The 15574-nt window shown below is 43.5% G+C and overlaps 1 protein-coding gene across 1 annotated transcript in view; it reads right to left on the bottom strand.

Annotated features, from left to right (window-relative positions):
* The window catches only part of LOC142575914 (uncharacterized), a 134282-nt gene that overhangs the window by 103241 nt on the left and 15467 nt on the right, over positions 1-15574 (bottom strand). The window contains exon 6 of the mRNA XM_075685714.1: positions 10244-10288. Coding sequence (XP_075541829.1) covers positions 10244-10288 — 45 coding nt within the window. The remainder of the gene's footprint in view (positions 1-10243; positions 10289-15574) is intronic.

Raw genomic sequence — 15574 nt, 5'->3', positions numbered from 1 at the left:
CTTTAACTGCAACAGTGCACACCTTGATTTACATTATCATGACGAAAAACAGCAAACAATAGCTTAGAAACGTAAGTAATGAACTTTTCACAGAAAACCACAATATCATATCTTTTTGCTCACTACTGTACGTTTGAGTGGAACATAACATAGCTGAGTGTACTTGTTTAATGGCTGTAGTCTTCAGTATCCAGCAGATAATCTGGACTTACTGGAAATTGGTAGACATCCTTGCAGTGCTCTGTCCACTGCAGTAAATACCGTGCTCCAGATCTTCCGTCTAATCTGCCCCAAGTTGTATAATTAGCGTTGTGAACTAGAAGACATGCGACAAGCTAGCTACATGCTAGAATAATTATTCAAGCAGCACATATTGCAGCAGCAAACACTGGTACAGCACATTTTTCATGCTTCAGAACACTTTGGGAGCAGTGGATAACAAACATATATGGGGAAAGCAAGAACCACAGGCACAGACATGCAGCAGGCATGGTGGTAATAGACACGCAACCACCAGTAATGAGACAGGCCATGCATGTGTACAATTTTTTTCTAAAGTTACCAGACACTAAGCATGTAACAAGATTTGCAGCTGCTGCTGCCTGGCTGTGTGATAAGGTGCCTGTGGCATTTATAGTGCTTCAAAGCAGTGGACAGTGAGGATAACAGGGCTGCCCACCCTCCAGTGCTTGGGAATATTAGCACAATACAAGCCCCACTGCACAACACCTGGAGTTAGCTCAGCAACCTGGGAATTTCTTAAAACATCTGCACACAATAAGCAGAATCAAAAGCACACAAACAAGAGCCAAGCCAAGCTCTTCCAGCTGCAGGAGGCAATATTGCCAGAACCTTCATCCACTAAAAGATTGCAACATTACCTTAAAAAGCTCAAATACCCACCAAATCATTAAGAATAGCATGTGCAATAGCACACAGAACTACCTGCCACCTAAAAGCCAGGAGACGCAACTTGATGCCTAGTGAGTGTCCCATCAATGAGCCCCCCATCACAGGGAAATTTGTTCTTTGCCTCCTGCACAATATTTAACAATAATAAACAACTCTATTTCAAAACTTTGTACCTGTCATACTTGGCACAATGACATGAAATATTGTCACTAGACAATATATTGCCTCGAAGTAACTCGATAATGCTACTTGTCTAAGAAAACAAATAAAACAAGAAAATGCTACTTGTCCAGTTCTATTAGATTTTTTAGAAAAAAGAACTAATTGACGTTACCCTTGACAATGACGCACGCTGTCAAAAGGATTAATTTTCACTTGACTTTGCACTGCCTCCCTTTCATGTTACAGTAGTTTCGTTATCGCGTAGTGCTGCACCGCTTTTTCTGGCTCGCGAAACTCATACAGACTGCAAGTAGCAGAGAATTCCACGTCCGTGTGATGTCGTGGGATGCCCGAGCAGTCCATATCACTTGACCAAGAGCAGCTAAAGCAGTGAATACAACACTCTGTCTCGGCTTGTTTTCTCCATGGCCGTGCGTTTGCATTTTGGACAAAAAATCACAGCACCGTCTGTTGGGCGGTGTTTTACTCACCAACGGCAGTAAAGGGACGGTGATGGCATATGCAAAATCTTCAGCCCCCGCTTGGGGGCAGGCAATCTTAATTGTGCTAGAATTATGTGGATATTTCAGACGCGATTTTCTCTTAAACAAAGTCTTTTCTTGGCACGAAACAAGCCCTGCAATGTTTCTGTAATGGTATTTTAACAATCGCATTGGCTTAAGATTTGCCCTTAGTGTCGCTTCAAAGGCTCCCTCAAAAGTATTTTGTCTTACGCCCAGACACTGGGGCTATCTTTCAAGGAATGCTTTCTCACACGAATTTCATGTCAGCGCTCTATAACAATGTAGGTACGAGTGCTTAAATGCTACCTTCCCCTAAAATTATGTCTTTCCTCCTTCACGTGGTGACGCAAGTGTTGTCTACTCCCAGTTGAGTTGAACCAAGTGGGCTCCTGCATCTTTCTTATGCAGTTCTTATGCATTTTCTTATGCAGTTAAGCATAGACTACATGGAGAAAATTTTCAAGATGACTTTCACGCAAAGGATAAAGATGCGGTGGTACAACACGCAATGTTCACTCACTTGTGCTACATGAAGCGAGAAAGAGGCAGACACCTCCTGGCATTTGTCGCATCTACAAAGCTTTTCTGGTATTATTTCAGTTTCACAACAGCCTTATAACCTGTAAATATCTAACACATATGTTTTAGATTATCTCTATATTAAGCACACAATCTTTTTGTAGCTGTCAGTGGTAAAAACAAGCACTATCACAGCTAGGCTAGAGCTGCTGCTAACTTGTGAATGCAGTGAAATTGGCTATTTGTAATGTTTCTTTTACCGTAAAACAAGTAAGTAAAAAAAAGTGTACCGGCAGCTGGAATTGAATCGACACTATCTGAGTGGAAAGCAGAGATGGCGCCACTACACTAAAGTCTAACTCAAGATGGTGGCTCTATGACAGATGTTTTCCTACATTCAAAGACATGTTAACTGCATTCATAACTCTTTTCTTGCTGCCACATTTCGGCTTGTTAGAATATCTTTCTGCTACTATTTTAGGAAAATTGTACACAATACTTGGCTCTCTGACAAATGTGGAACCTGTGGTTGCCACAATGAGTGCCTTTCTTTTCAAAACTGCGGGTGATAGCTGTGTTGACCAGGGCGACTGGTGTTGACATTGATGTGCAGCGCTCAGCATGCAGTCGCTGCATTTTACTTCCTGCACGCACCTGCACTGGTACCATTCACGTTGCTGCCACCAAAGAAGACATCCCTGCCCTTATTTTCATTGAGAACCCCTCCACATCCATCGGCTGCCATAGCCCAAGCTGCCGCAGCTGTAGCAGATGATTGGCATTCACAAGCGGAAGTGGGCCACTGGTTTAAAAAACTGTCTGCATTTATATCATTTGTGTATGTATTTTAATTAAGGTTATGAAATTACTATGCATATGTATGGTATTTATAAACAACTTAATGAAGCGAAATCAAAAAGGGGGCTGACAGATGGATTAGCACACATAGTATAAAGCTTATAAACTGGGAGAAGGTGCCCCAGAAAGGCTGGCCAACGTTTCGATAGGGGAAAGGACCTATCTTCGTCAAAGGAAGCCTCATCATCCTCAGCAGGTTAGTTTTAACTGGTTAGTAGAGTGACAATCATGTGGCAGTTGTTGGTGGTGGCTGGCTGTAAAGAGAGAGACTGAAAAGAAAATGACCGCTGTGATTTGGCACATTTAGGCGTGGTTTCTAAGACAAGGGGACAAAAGTGGGAGAGTGGGAAGGCGGCAGAAGAAAGAAAAAAGAAAGAGGACATAGGAGGGTGGGGTGTTGGGGGAGCAAGAGGTTAGGAAGCCTTCAGGGGGCCTTCAGTGTTTCTAGCATTGCCGAAGGCGTTGCATTGGCAGCCAATCGGATCGTTCGCCCCAGTGGCATCACTCGCCCACGCTACGCAGTGTCAGAAGAGGCAGCTGAAAAGTTGGGAGAGCAGTACCGCTGCAATTGGTAGCGATGTACATTTTTAAAGCCTTACGCAGCCTCATCGAATGGGCACAGGAGATGGCTATGGCATGTGGCTACCCAGAATAAGTAAGCCGCCCATCTAGGGCAAAGACTGCGCTTACTCAGAATAAAAGTTTATTCTCTCTCTCTCTCTCTCTATGTAGAGCACTCAAATCTGTCTCTTAATGATCACAAAGAACTACCTTACTGACCCAGTACGTTTGTACACAACTGCCAAAACTGTTTCAGGGTCCCTTCAAAAAATAATGGAGGCTTCTACAGGAATTGAGCAGACTCTATACTGCCTCATATTGTCTTTGCTTTCCATTTCACTGAAGTAGTTAAACATTAATATGAATTGTCCTACAATTAAATCGCTTATTAATGTGTCAATGGCAGGTTTGTTAGCCATGTCACAAAAGACATAAATCAACTGTTTCTGACATGCTAACATTGATCAGATATTTTATTTAGACTTACAAAGTAAGCCCTGAAGTGAAGAAAAAGCCACCTGACAACACTTCTGCATATCGAACCCAACTTAAAAGAACCAAGAACTGACGTTTGTTTAAACTTTTTCAATGCACTGCAAAGCGTACAGTACAGGGCTAGTTGGCGGTCGTTATCCAATAACGACCACCAACTAGCCCGCTTATCCCTGTTAAATATGTTACTTTCTAGTTCAATGGGCCCTGTTAAAAGCGTACAGTCTGGGGTGCTCAATCCTGCAGCAGTCCCGCAGGAAATGCCATGGGACACATCGACTCAATTTTTTTCTACCCACAGTTATTAAACGATGTTTACAAGTGGCATTGTTGTCACATCAAAGAGTTGAATGGCAGAGCACATAGGCAACGAGTTTTCACTTTTCTGGGGGGAGGGGAGCGATCAGCTTTCCAACCCCCCCACACACGCACACACAGTCATGATCACGTTTACGTAGCCCTATGCTGGAAACAGCACTAACTCAACATGAAAGAGACTGTATGCCGCATATGAGAAAAGCTATACACAAGTGCATCCTTCTGTAAGAAATCAATCTGTTGTTTAAGGCAATTATGAAATGACTCATGCTTTCCGACCAGTTCAACTGTTTCTGTGATAATATTTGCACATTTTGTTTTATGTTCTGTTGAACTATCTTTCATGCTCCAGTCATTTCCAAGCCAAGCCATGAAGCACCACTAGCACTTGTGTACCAGTGCCAACACCCCTTTATCCAATGGAGCCTTTATAGCACAAGTTGAAGGCATTTTGTGTCTTACAGAGAAAGCACCAAACAGATCAATGGAGTACTCGCAAACTCACACACATACGGAAGCACTTATGACTGCTGCCATTAAGTTAGGGATGCCACCTGCTCCGCCATAGGCGCCGACTACGGTGAGGCTCCGGGGCCCGAGCCCCCTACGGAGATTTCTAAGGGGGAGGGCTAAGCTCTCTCCCCCCCAGGGTATGCCGAAGCCCCCCCCCCCCCCCCCCAGATACCTAAAGTACCGTTACCAGAGCTTTGTCAACCACGTCAATTGAGTTTTCTTCAGACTTTCCTCGACCTTCTCACTTAAAATTTTATTGGTGCTAATAGCTTTCTGCATCATTGTTACAGTGCACGTGCATGGCTTTTAATTCATACTTTCGCTTTATTTCTACAAATCCTGACAATAGGAGAACATGCACATTAGAAGCACTAGCGGTGGCTGCCTCATTCGTATTTCCTCCCTTCAACACTGTTTTAAATTTTCAATGTAAAAACCATGCACATATACAATATATTTAAATATATACACAGGACAAATTCTATTATACTTTTGAAAGAGATGGAGGTAGCCAATTAAAAATTATTTCTAGAGGTATGGATAGCTTATGCCTAGAGAATGAATATGTTGCTGTATGTTCACTATGCTTCAAATTGCTTTGCGTGCTTTTTTGACCATAAAGAAAACTATAGACTTCAGTGGCCCCTTCGGCAGAGTCTTTTGTCAATGGCGTGTGAAATAACCTGAATGTTGTACGTCTCAGTATTGCTTCTCTTTCCAGTAAGCAATGCTAACGACTCATGAAAAAAAAGCTCTTCTAATAATTTACAACATTTATTAGGGATGGAAACTTCGTCCCTTGCATGCAAATGTCAAATATATAAAGGCTGTCACAATTAACTATGATGCACCAAGATTTAAAAAAAGAGCAATCCGTTACTCGAAGAAAACCAAGTGCATATTATTTCCAATACAGTGGAGTAGCTGCCAGTAAGTTTTTCGTTACTAAGATTTAATTAGATAATTGTAATAAATTTTCTAAGTAGAGACATTCTGTCCTAATTATCAGTGTCAATGAGGCATTTCTAGGCACGGCTAAGAGACATCTAACTGCGGTATCTTCAGCAACGTACTAATTGCATACAATTTTTTTTTTCCAGACTAATAAATAAATCCCGCGAAGTATGGAGAATACCACATGACTGCGCTCCCATCCAGATCATAAAGCAGCGTCCTCAAATAGGCTCTCTCCGAGTTATCCAGAACAAAATAAAGGAAATAAAGAAAAACATCGTGATCAAGATAGTGCCTTATATACCGCAACTCGGCCGAAGTAACATGTCACGTTTTGGTGTTAGTTGGAAACAAGCTGTGCTGGCTGTTGTCTTAGCGTACATAAAGTGCACTTTTTTTTTTTTTTGCCACGAAACCTATCACCACAATGGCGAATTGACGTCAGTGCAAAGGTTTGAAGGTACGTTTTGTTTCATCCCAGTCGCCATGTCTTTCTCTAATGAGCAGAATGAAAACGTGATCCTTGCCTTGGGAGCTGCAAATGGCAACAAGAGCAAGGCCGCAAATATATATCAGTCATGGAAGTGTGGTGGCAGACCAAACGAGACTATCATCAGAAATTATGAAAACCTGAAACAAACCAGCAGCTTCAAGAAACAGCGGTGGAGGAGTCTATCTTTGAGTCCTAGCATATGCACGGATGTTCTAGCATTTATTGCCTCAAACCTTCATGCTAGCGTGCGGGACATGACCGCCCAGGTACCAATTTCCAAGTCATCAGCTTGGAGGATTCTAAATGATGGCCTTTCACCCGTACCACCTTAACCATGGAGCACCAATGCTTGGAAGATAAGGACCTGTAGAATCGTCTAGATTTCTCTAATTGGGTCCTCACAAAAGCCAATGAGTCACTGGACTTCTTGAGCAACATCGTGTGCACAGATGAAGCCAATTTTTGCAGAAACGCCTAAGTAAATTTGCATAATGCACACTATTCGAGGGACTCCAATCTACACTGGGTAAAGTGCAATCGGCACCAGTACCAGTGGTTGCTTACTGTGTGGTTCAGAATTTACGCCGGTGCCACAACTGGTCCCATCTTCTTCGATCGCACACAGACTGGACAGTTACGTGAACAAAATCCTTGAAGTGGTTGATGAGTTTCTCAGCGAAGTCCCATTGTCACGTCTTCCACTTCTGTGGTATCAGCAAGATGGAGGACCAGCACAAAGCAGCAGCCGAGCATAAAACTGCCTGGATGCGGCTTTTCATGCGCAATATATTGGAAGACATGGGCCTGTAAATTGGCCGGCTAGGTCACCTGATCTCTCTCCACTCGATTTATTTCTTTGGGGTTATGTGAAAGATAGTGCTTACATGACCGAGACGGATGTCAGACTAGTTCAAGGCAAGTATAACGGATATCTGCTGTAGAATTCCGGCGTCGGTCATCAAGCCACTGAAGATACGATAAAGCGGACTCAGTACTGCGTAGCTGCAAAAAGAGCCCTATTCGAACACGTCCTCTACGCAGAAGCTGGTGTTCAACGGAGCTTATGAATTCCTAGATAATGAAGGCACACTGAAGTCTGACGGTCTTCTGTTTCCTTTTTTCTTTTTTCCCAGACATCCTGATTGGCAATTCGGCTCATTTAGAATTGGTATATTTAATTCCTTGAACGCATCGGTTTTGTCTTTCACGGTGATCGCTTCCCGGTCTGTTTATTTCGACATGAACCTATTTTTGCAGCATGTATACACTTTTATGAAAAATAAAATGGTTATTTTAATTTAGCTTTGCTCCGAAGCAAGTTTCTGGCGCAAAGTATAGCTTCGCGTGCACTCTTTCAATGCGGTGCGAGCAAAGCCGGGATTTTGAAACATTCTATGCCTATTACATTGCTTTTCGCATTTCGTGCATGGTCAGAGTAGTGCTCCAGCAGCGTTATCAAGGGGGTTTTGTTATCAATGTGATCAGTCGGCCTTAAGAGACAGATAATAAGTGTGACGTAGAAATGAGAGGAAGGAATAGCTGCGAAGCCGCAAAATCTGTTATTGGTGCTCCTTCCGTACCATTATCAAGCTGATGCACTGTCTCTTCGGGTTTGCAAAAGGCAATGCAGTTGCTTTCAATCAGCTTATTTGAGGGCGCTACTTTACGATGCGGGTGGGAGAGCACACACGTGGTATCTTTCACATTTTGTGAGCTGCAATAAGACTGAAGAGCGGGCTAGTTGGTTTGACTTCATTGTGGAAAGTGGAAACTTACAATTCTGTTGATGACAACTCTGTTGTCAGTTGCCAGTTGTGAGTCTGTGCTGGTCGTTGTGTCCTTTTCTTGTCTTTGTTCAATGTGCGCAAAACTTTCCACAACATTTCGTGAGGTTTCTTTGCCAGTCGGACAAAATTGTACGCAATTAATATGTCGCTGAAGATACCGCAGTTAGATGTCATTTGCGGGTGCCTACAAATGCCTCACTGACACTTAGAAATTAAGGACAGTACTTCTCGAGTTAAATAATTGCAATTGCCGAATTAAATCTCAGTAACAAAATAATTACTGGCAGCTACTCCACTGTACTGGCAACAATATGCACTAGGTTTTCTTCGAATAGCACAGCTGGTCCTTTTTTAAGTCTTGGTGCATGATAGTTGGGGAACACTGTATAATTCACTCGGTAACCAAAATGAGGCCAAGCCGAATTCACTCGAAATGGAAATTAACAGCAATCACGCACAGCAGCACTTATACTCGGACTCACAGAAAAAGAAATGAGAGAGAGGGGGGGAGGGGGCTGCAGTTCTGCCGGGAAGGCGAAGCAGTATTAGTGGTAGCCAAGCATGTGAAAATTACGCGAAGGAAGATAACACCACCGAGAGGACTCGGGGTGTGAAATTGAACTGTGTCCTACTATGAGGTCTTGTGTATGCTCATATAACGCCGTCGCTTCATTGATGGAATTTTTGGAGGTCACACGCTTGGCCAGCGTCACAACGCGTTAAGCCGCCGGTTGCCGGCATTTTACAAAAGTTTTTCCTATCCTATCCTACTGGAGGTCACACAAAGTTTTTTCAAGTGCAATAAACATATATATATGTCTGTGCGCGTGCGTGCGTGCGCGCGCGCGCGCATGTGTGTGCGTGTGGGGTGGGGGGGTTCGGAAAGCTGGTCGCTCCCCTCCCCCTAGAAAAATGAAAACTCTCTGCCTATGCGCTCTGCCATTCAACCCTTTGACGTGACAACAATGCCACTTGTAAACATCGTTTAATTTATAAAACGGATTGAGAAGTGTGCATACATACATAAAATATAATAAAAGCCTTTTTAAATAAAACACCATGCACATTATGACAGCTAACTTATGTACACCAATTTATGATCATATGGGGTGGCTCCAACATTACTGCCAAAGTTGCACAATAGGATGTCATGGCATGCAGTTTTACACAACTTCCTGCACCAAATGAAAATTGTAATACCTCTTTCAACCTCTAACAGCTTGTTCAATACTATCATATAAAGAGTCTTTGTTTTTTTTTCCACCATAAATCTCGGGACACATTGTGGTCAGTTGTCAGACCATTTAATGTCAGAGCCTTGAGAAAGGGAGTGCCCCAAAAGTGCTTTTAACACTTGATAATGGTATTTTGTGACATGACTAACAACTTTCTCATTCACTCCTTAATAGGTAAACAACTAATTTAAAGGCTTTTTTTTTAAATCACTAGGCAAATGAAAAAAAAATTATAACATACGCAGAACTAGGACAATCACCTTCTGGCAACTCAAGACCTCCATTATTTCTTTATTCTTGATTACAATTATTTGAGATATTTGGTACATCTTCTTATCATGGAGCATTTATCATGTAGTGGTTCACACTGTCCATGATACTAGCAAAGGAGGCCGGAGGGCATAGCACAAGTCAACTACGACTTATCTGCACACTAAGCTTGAAATGATGAGAAAATGTGACGAGAAGTAGGATAAACGAAGAATCAGATGTTCTTTAGGAGCAGCTGGCGTAAAAAAAATATATTTTTGAGAGAAAAGAAAACGTTTGTCAATTATGCACAGGGTTCGGTAAATGCCCCCAAGGGCAGGTTTTACAGAAAAAGACTCAAATGCCAAGATGAATTTCACTGACAGAACACTCACATGGCAGAAATAATAGAAAAGAAGTGGAAAGTGAAGATCTAGCCCCAACTTAGTGCCATAACAATTGCTTCACAAATTTACAGCCCTAGTTTACTGAAGTCAGCCATAATAATGTAATCATATAGATAGCCTTAAAATGTACAGACATAACCACGTCTTTATGCACATGCTTGAAAAAGTTTAGCGTTCTGACAATGCCCACCCATGTGTTAACACAGATTGCAAAGCGATTAACTTCATTGCAAAGCGATTAAGCATACAGATAAATTACCGGTTCATCTATTCCCAATGACGGAAGGTGCCTTGCTTCACATTTCTGAAAAGAAAATAGAAGAAAAAACCGGCAAGGTTGTCTTTCGCGGATTAAAACTGTCCTCATGCAGCCATCACATTCAAAGGTTTACAAAGCCCTGCTTGCTACATCGTTTCGCATAAATATATGCACAACTTCTCAAACTCCTCAGCCTTGGATACCTTCAGCAACTTTCAAAAACGTAAAAAGTGTGCAGTAGAGGTGGACATGCAATAAAAGTCACAGGCGCACCGTCCATCAATGGAGATCCACACTACAAGATTCATTACACAAAAATAGAAGTGAAAACAGTACTCGTAGACAGGTGCACCTGCCTCTTTTCAATGGCTGAGCTAATGTGGCCACCGCATTAATTTAGGGTCAGCCAAAGAATGCTTTCTCTGTCGCAATATATTTTTTGGTAAACATTAAAGTCGCCCACTTGCTTGTTGAAGGGTTGAAGTGCCAGTACACATCCTAAAACATAAGAGAGAGAGAGAATAAACTTTATTCAAGAACCCCGGTCCGGGTTCGCCCGCTTTGTTCTAGTTGTCTGCCAAGCCGAGCGTCGTGACGAGCTCGATCATGGCACCTACATAGTCGTGGAGGAATCCGCCAGCCACTCCTCAAGTGTCGTAGGTCCACGGGTGGGTGAGAGTTTGGCAAAGCTAGCCTGAATAGCAGGACGGCTCCCCGGACAATCCCACAAAATGTGAGCATTATCCGGGAAGCCGCCACATGCCATGCAAGCAGGTTTACCAGGCAAACCTTGTACGCAGTGTTGGAAGTGTGGGGACAAGAGATAGTGCGTCTGTGCATGCCTCCATAGTACTGCCTCTCTTCGCTTCATGTGTGTGTTGTTAGATATGGGGCTGTTTCCTGCGCCTACTTCGAGTTCCCCAGACCACCTCGAATCACGCCACTGCTAAGTAAGGAATGCAGAAGCACGGATGACACATTCCTGAGGTACGACATGTGCAAACAAGTTGAATGCCCCCACTTCGTACGCCGCCGGTGGAGCTATTCAATGCTTGACTCTTCCAGAAAGCGAGGGGATAGCCCGGCACTGTTGCAAGGAAAGTGGGTCCCGAAGCAGGACGGCTGTGATGTACCGGGAAGGCCTGGCAGCGTAGCCCCCATACGACCATTGTGCCAAGGCATTGCCAGCCAGCGAGGCAAGACCAATTCTGCCCGCCTTGGTCCGCCGTCGCCCCACCTGGCTCTTGTGACGGCGCGTAAGTCAGCAAGGCAAGACTGCAGGGGGACCAAGTGGCAACTCTCTTCGCCGGGTATGACACCATTGCACGGGCGCCTACCATTCGCCGAAAATGGCGTCATCTGAGCGGACTCTCTCATTGGCCGAACATGACGCGTCTTCCAGTCATCGAAGGGCTTAAAAGAGAGACCGGGAGCAGCAAGAGGATGCCAGAGCATTCCAGAGATTCCTGGAGCATTCCCTGATTCACCTCTCTCGAACTTCTTGCCGCGGGCAGCAGCGTCCGAGTTGCTGCCGGCCCGTAATGACTGTACGACTGTTCATTGACGTCTCTCTGTAAATAATGTAAAAATAAACCTCCCAAGTTTTTTCATCCTGAAGTTCGTCCTCGACCCCTACAGTGTTTACTTGTGGATACTTCATGGAGTTGTTGCGTAAATTGTCAAGTTTTTCGCGCCTTTCCGACCGCGCGAAGGCACATTGCTTGTTCAGACTCAGTGGGTCCGGCCACCACAGAGGAGGGCCCGGGAGATTTGCGCGGGATGCGGCATGGTGCCACTTCGTTCCCTCTGATCCCTGTTTCAGCACTGATCACTGAATCTGCACTCTAATGTTAGGGTGTAAGAGACAAAAGTAGTTATTCAACGAAATGCAAGTTTCACAAACGTTTCTATGCAAGATCCCTCATCCTACACCTACTTCCTTGTCAGCAAGCACTGCACATCATCGTTCCCTTTTTTATGACTAGAGCTGACAACTTGTGCAGAAAATTCATTAAGGATGGACAATGCAAAGACAAGAGCAATGAAAGTGAAGAATTGATGGTAACACGTGCTTAATTGGCCATATGGCAGTGATTAACACCACAGTAAATCTGCATACTGGAAAACGTGTCTTGTCTCAGAGGCACGTTTTTCCTGTTCCCTGTGTAAAAGCATTACAGCGAAATCTTAGTAATTCAAAATCTCTTAATACGAAGTGACGGATAATTCGAACTGATCGGTTGATCCCAGCAGAGTTACATTTATTTGAATAGGGGAAAAATCCCGCAAATTTAAACTTCTAGAAATGCACAACGGTTCTATCGAACAAAATTTGTCACCCTCTCACAGACCAACTTTCAGACAAACCCCAAGCCGAAGGATGCATTGCTAGCCACCGTAACTATGCGTACTGCAGAAATTGAGCGTTTTAGCTTTGCGTGATACATCCATAGCCCATGCAGCATCTCTCCACAAAAACATTGTAAAGTGTCACATGAGCACTATTTTAGCATACTATCATCGCATTCTGCACTTCAGCAGATAAGCAAATTAATGATGCAGTAACGAATTAGGCTTTTATGGTGTCCCGCATCACCAATGAATGACCAGTGCTAAAGCCTATAGCATTATCTGGTAGGCCCATAGATAGTCTACGGTATACACCTCCGAAGTTATCTTTCTCTATGCATTCCCAGCTCAAATTAGCCACATTCGCTCGTTGATGCGTAAATTCAGATATAGTGCTTCCAAAAGTGCGCAATCAGGCACTACACCTCAGTGATATGGTACGGTGGCCGACTGATAATACGAATAGCTTTTAGGAAATTTCAGACACCTTACTGCGTGCCACCACTCAAGAACTCAGACTCCATCTCACTCACTTGCCCAACCACATGCCAATTAGGCCACCGATTTGATCGAGGCAAGCAGAAAAGCAATACTATTTTGATAAATCGCCAGCACCTCCTCAAAATAAAAAGTAATAGTCTGCCTAGTTGACCCCCCCAATTGCAGCTGACTTTGCCCAAACTCCGGCACAATCCAACAGAAGCCACAAAGCTGCAAAAGATGTATTTGCAGTCTATCGTGCGAGTTCCGCGCGTCTTAACAGTTACAATCACAAAGCAGCTTCAAACGGTGCCTCTGTGTTTCTGTTGAAGAGGGAACTGCATGAGTGAGGGAGGGAGGGTGAGGGAACTGGTGAGGGTGAGGGTGAATTAGTGAGGGAACTGCATGAAAATAACACTGTTGGAAAAGAATGCACAATCATAGGGATATAAGGGTGTGGTCAGCCTCTTAAGTTGCAGGCGATGGAGATTTGGTGCATTTAGAGACCATACTTCGGACTGTATTCAGCGACAGCAATGACAATGGTCAAAATACAGATTGAACAGGCCGCATGCAAGCATACGTGCCATGCCTGCAACAAGGCAATGGCTAGCTTTTCTGATCACTTGTAGAAAAAAACTCAATTTTTGGTGAATTCGTTATTTAAGACTCTATTTATTCGAAGTTTTAGGTGGTCCTGTATTGCACATTACACAGCGTACATTACTGACCACAATATATAAACCGGCTCTGTTTTGCTCAATCACTGTTTTAACAGAGTAATTTTCTGGTCCTCTTGGAGTTTGAATTAATGAGGTTCCACTGTAATTGCTCCTTTGCCAGCACAAATAAATAAATTTGATATCTCACAGGCTTAACCTTCTTCAGATAGTACCTCAGAAAAAATGCATGTTATAAAAGAATGCTTCCCCTTAGCATAGGCGCAGACTATGGGGGAGTTCCGGAGCCCGAGCCCCCTACGGAGTTTTCTGAGGAGGGGGCCTCAGCCCCCTTCCCCACCCCTACACACGTCTAAAATGAGAGCTTTGTCACCCACGTCATTTGAGTTTTCTTCTGACTTTCCTCAACCTTTTGACTCAAAATTTTATTGGGGCTAATAGCTTTCTGCATCATTGTTACAGCGGACGTGCGTGGCTTTTAATTCATACTTTCACTTTATTTTTGCAAATCTTGACAATAGGAGGACACGTGCATTAGAAGCACTAGTGGTGGCTGCCTCATTCGTATTTTCTGCCATCAACACGGTTTTAAATTTCCAATCTAAAAACCACGCACATATACAATATATTTAAGTAGATACACAGGACAAATTCTATTATATTTTTGAAAGAGATGGAGGTAGCCAATTAAAAATTATTTCTAGAGGTATGGATAGCTTATGCCTAGAGAAGGAATATGTTGCTGTATGTTCACCATGCTTCAAAATGCTTTGCGTGCTTTCTTGACCATAAAAAAAACTATACGCTTCAGTGACCCCTTTGGCAGAATCTTTTATCAATGACGTGCGAAATACACCTGAATGTTGTGCGTCTTAGTATTGCTTCTCTTTTCAGTAAGCAATGCTAACGACTCATGAAAAAAAAAACATTTATAATAATTTACAACATTTATTAGGGATGGAAACTTCGTCACTTGCATGCAAACATCATAAATATATACAGGGTGTCCCAATTAACTATCATGCACCAAGATTTAAAAAAAGAACAATGAGTTACTCGAAGAAAACCTAGTGCATATTGTGTATAGTGCCGTGGAGTAGCTGCCAGTAATTTTTTTGTTACTCAGATTCAATTAAGTAATTGTAATTATTTATCTAATGCGAGACATACTATCCTAATTTTCAGTGTCAATGAGGCATCTGAAGGCCCAGCCAAGGGGCATCTAACTGTCGTATTTTCAGCGACGTACTAATTGCGTACAATCTTGTCCGACTGGCAAAGAAACCTCACGAAAGGATCCAGGATCCCTGGATCAGTGCTCTCATCAGCATCCTTTCTGATCCATCCACCTCTTCACCATCTTGCGCTCTTCACCGCCAGGCTAGCCACTTCTGCATTCGCGACGGCCTTCTTTATCGTCGTAATTACCTATCTGACGGTCGCAAGTGGCTTCTTGTGATATACCCCGCCATATCCATGACCTTATCTGCGACGCTTTCCACGCAGACCCTCAGTGCGCGCAAGCCGGCCTCTTCAAGACCTATACTCGACTACGCATCCCATTTTCTTGGCGTGGCATGTATAACTACGTCCGAAAGTTCATTTGCTCCTGTGCTCAGTGCTCATATTTTGCTTTAAGTGACCTTCGTGTACAATACCGCCGTACAATAAACTACGTGCTTTACACCGTTTCGTCTCCTTTACGGCCACGAAGTTCAGATGATGCTAGACACTATGCTGCCATGCCAAGACAATGAGCATCTAACTACTGACGCCGAGGAATTTGCTCACCGCACTGAGGAAGCTCGCCAGCTTGCGCGGC

The sequence above is a fragment of the Dermacentor variabilis genome, chromosome 1 (assembly GCF_050947875.1).
Source record: "Dermacentor variabilis isolate Ectoservices chromosome 1, ASM5094787v1, whole genome shotgun sequence".
Classification (NCBI taxonomy): Eukaryota; Metazoa; Arthropoda; class Arachnida; order Ixodida; family Ixodidae; genus Dermacentor; species Dermacentor variabilis.
The sequence above is the reverse complement of the archived record's forward strand: the minus strand, read 5'-3'. Positions and strand labels throughout refer to the sequence as shown.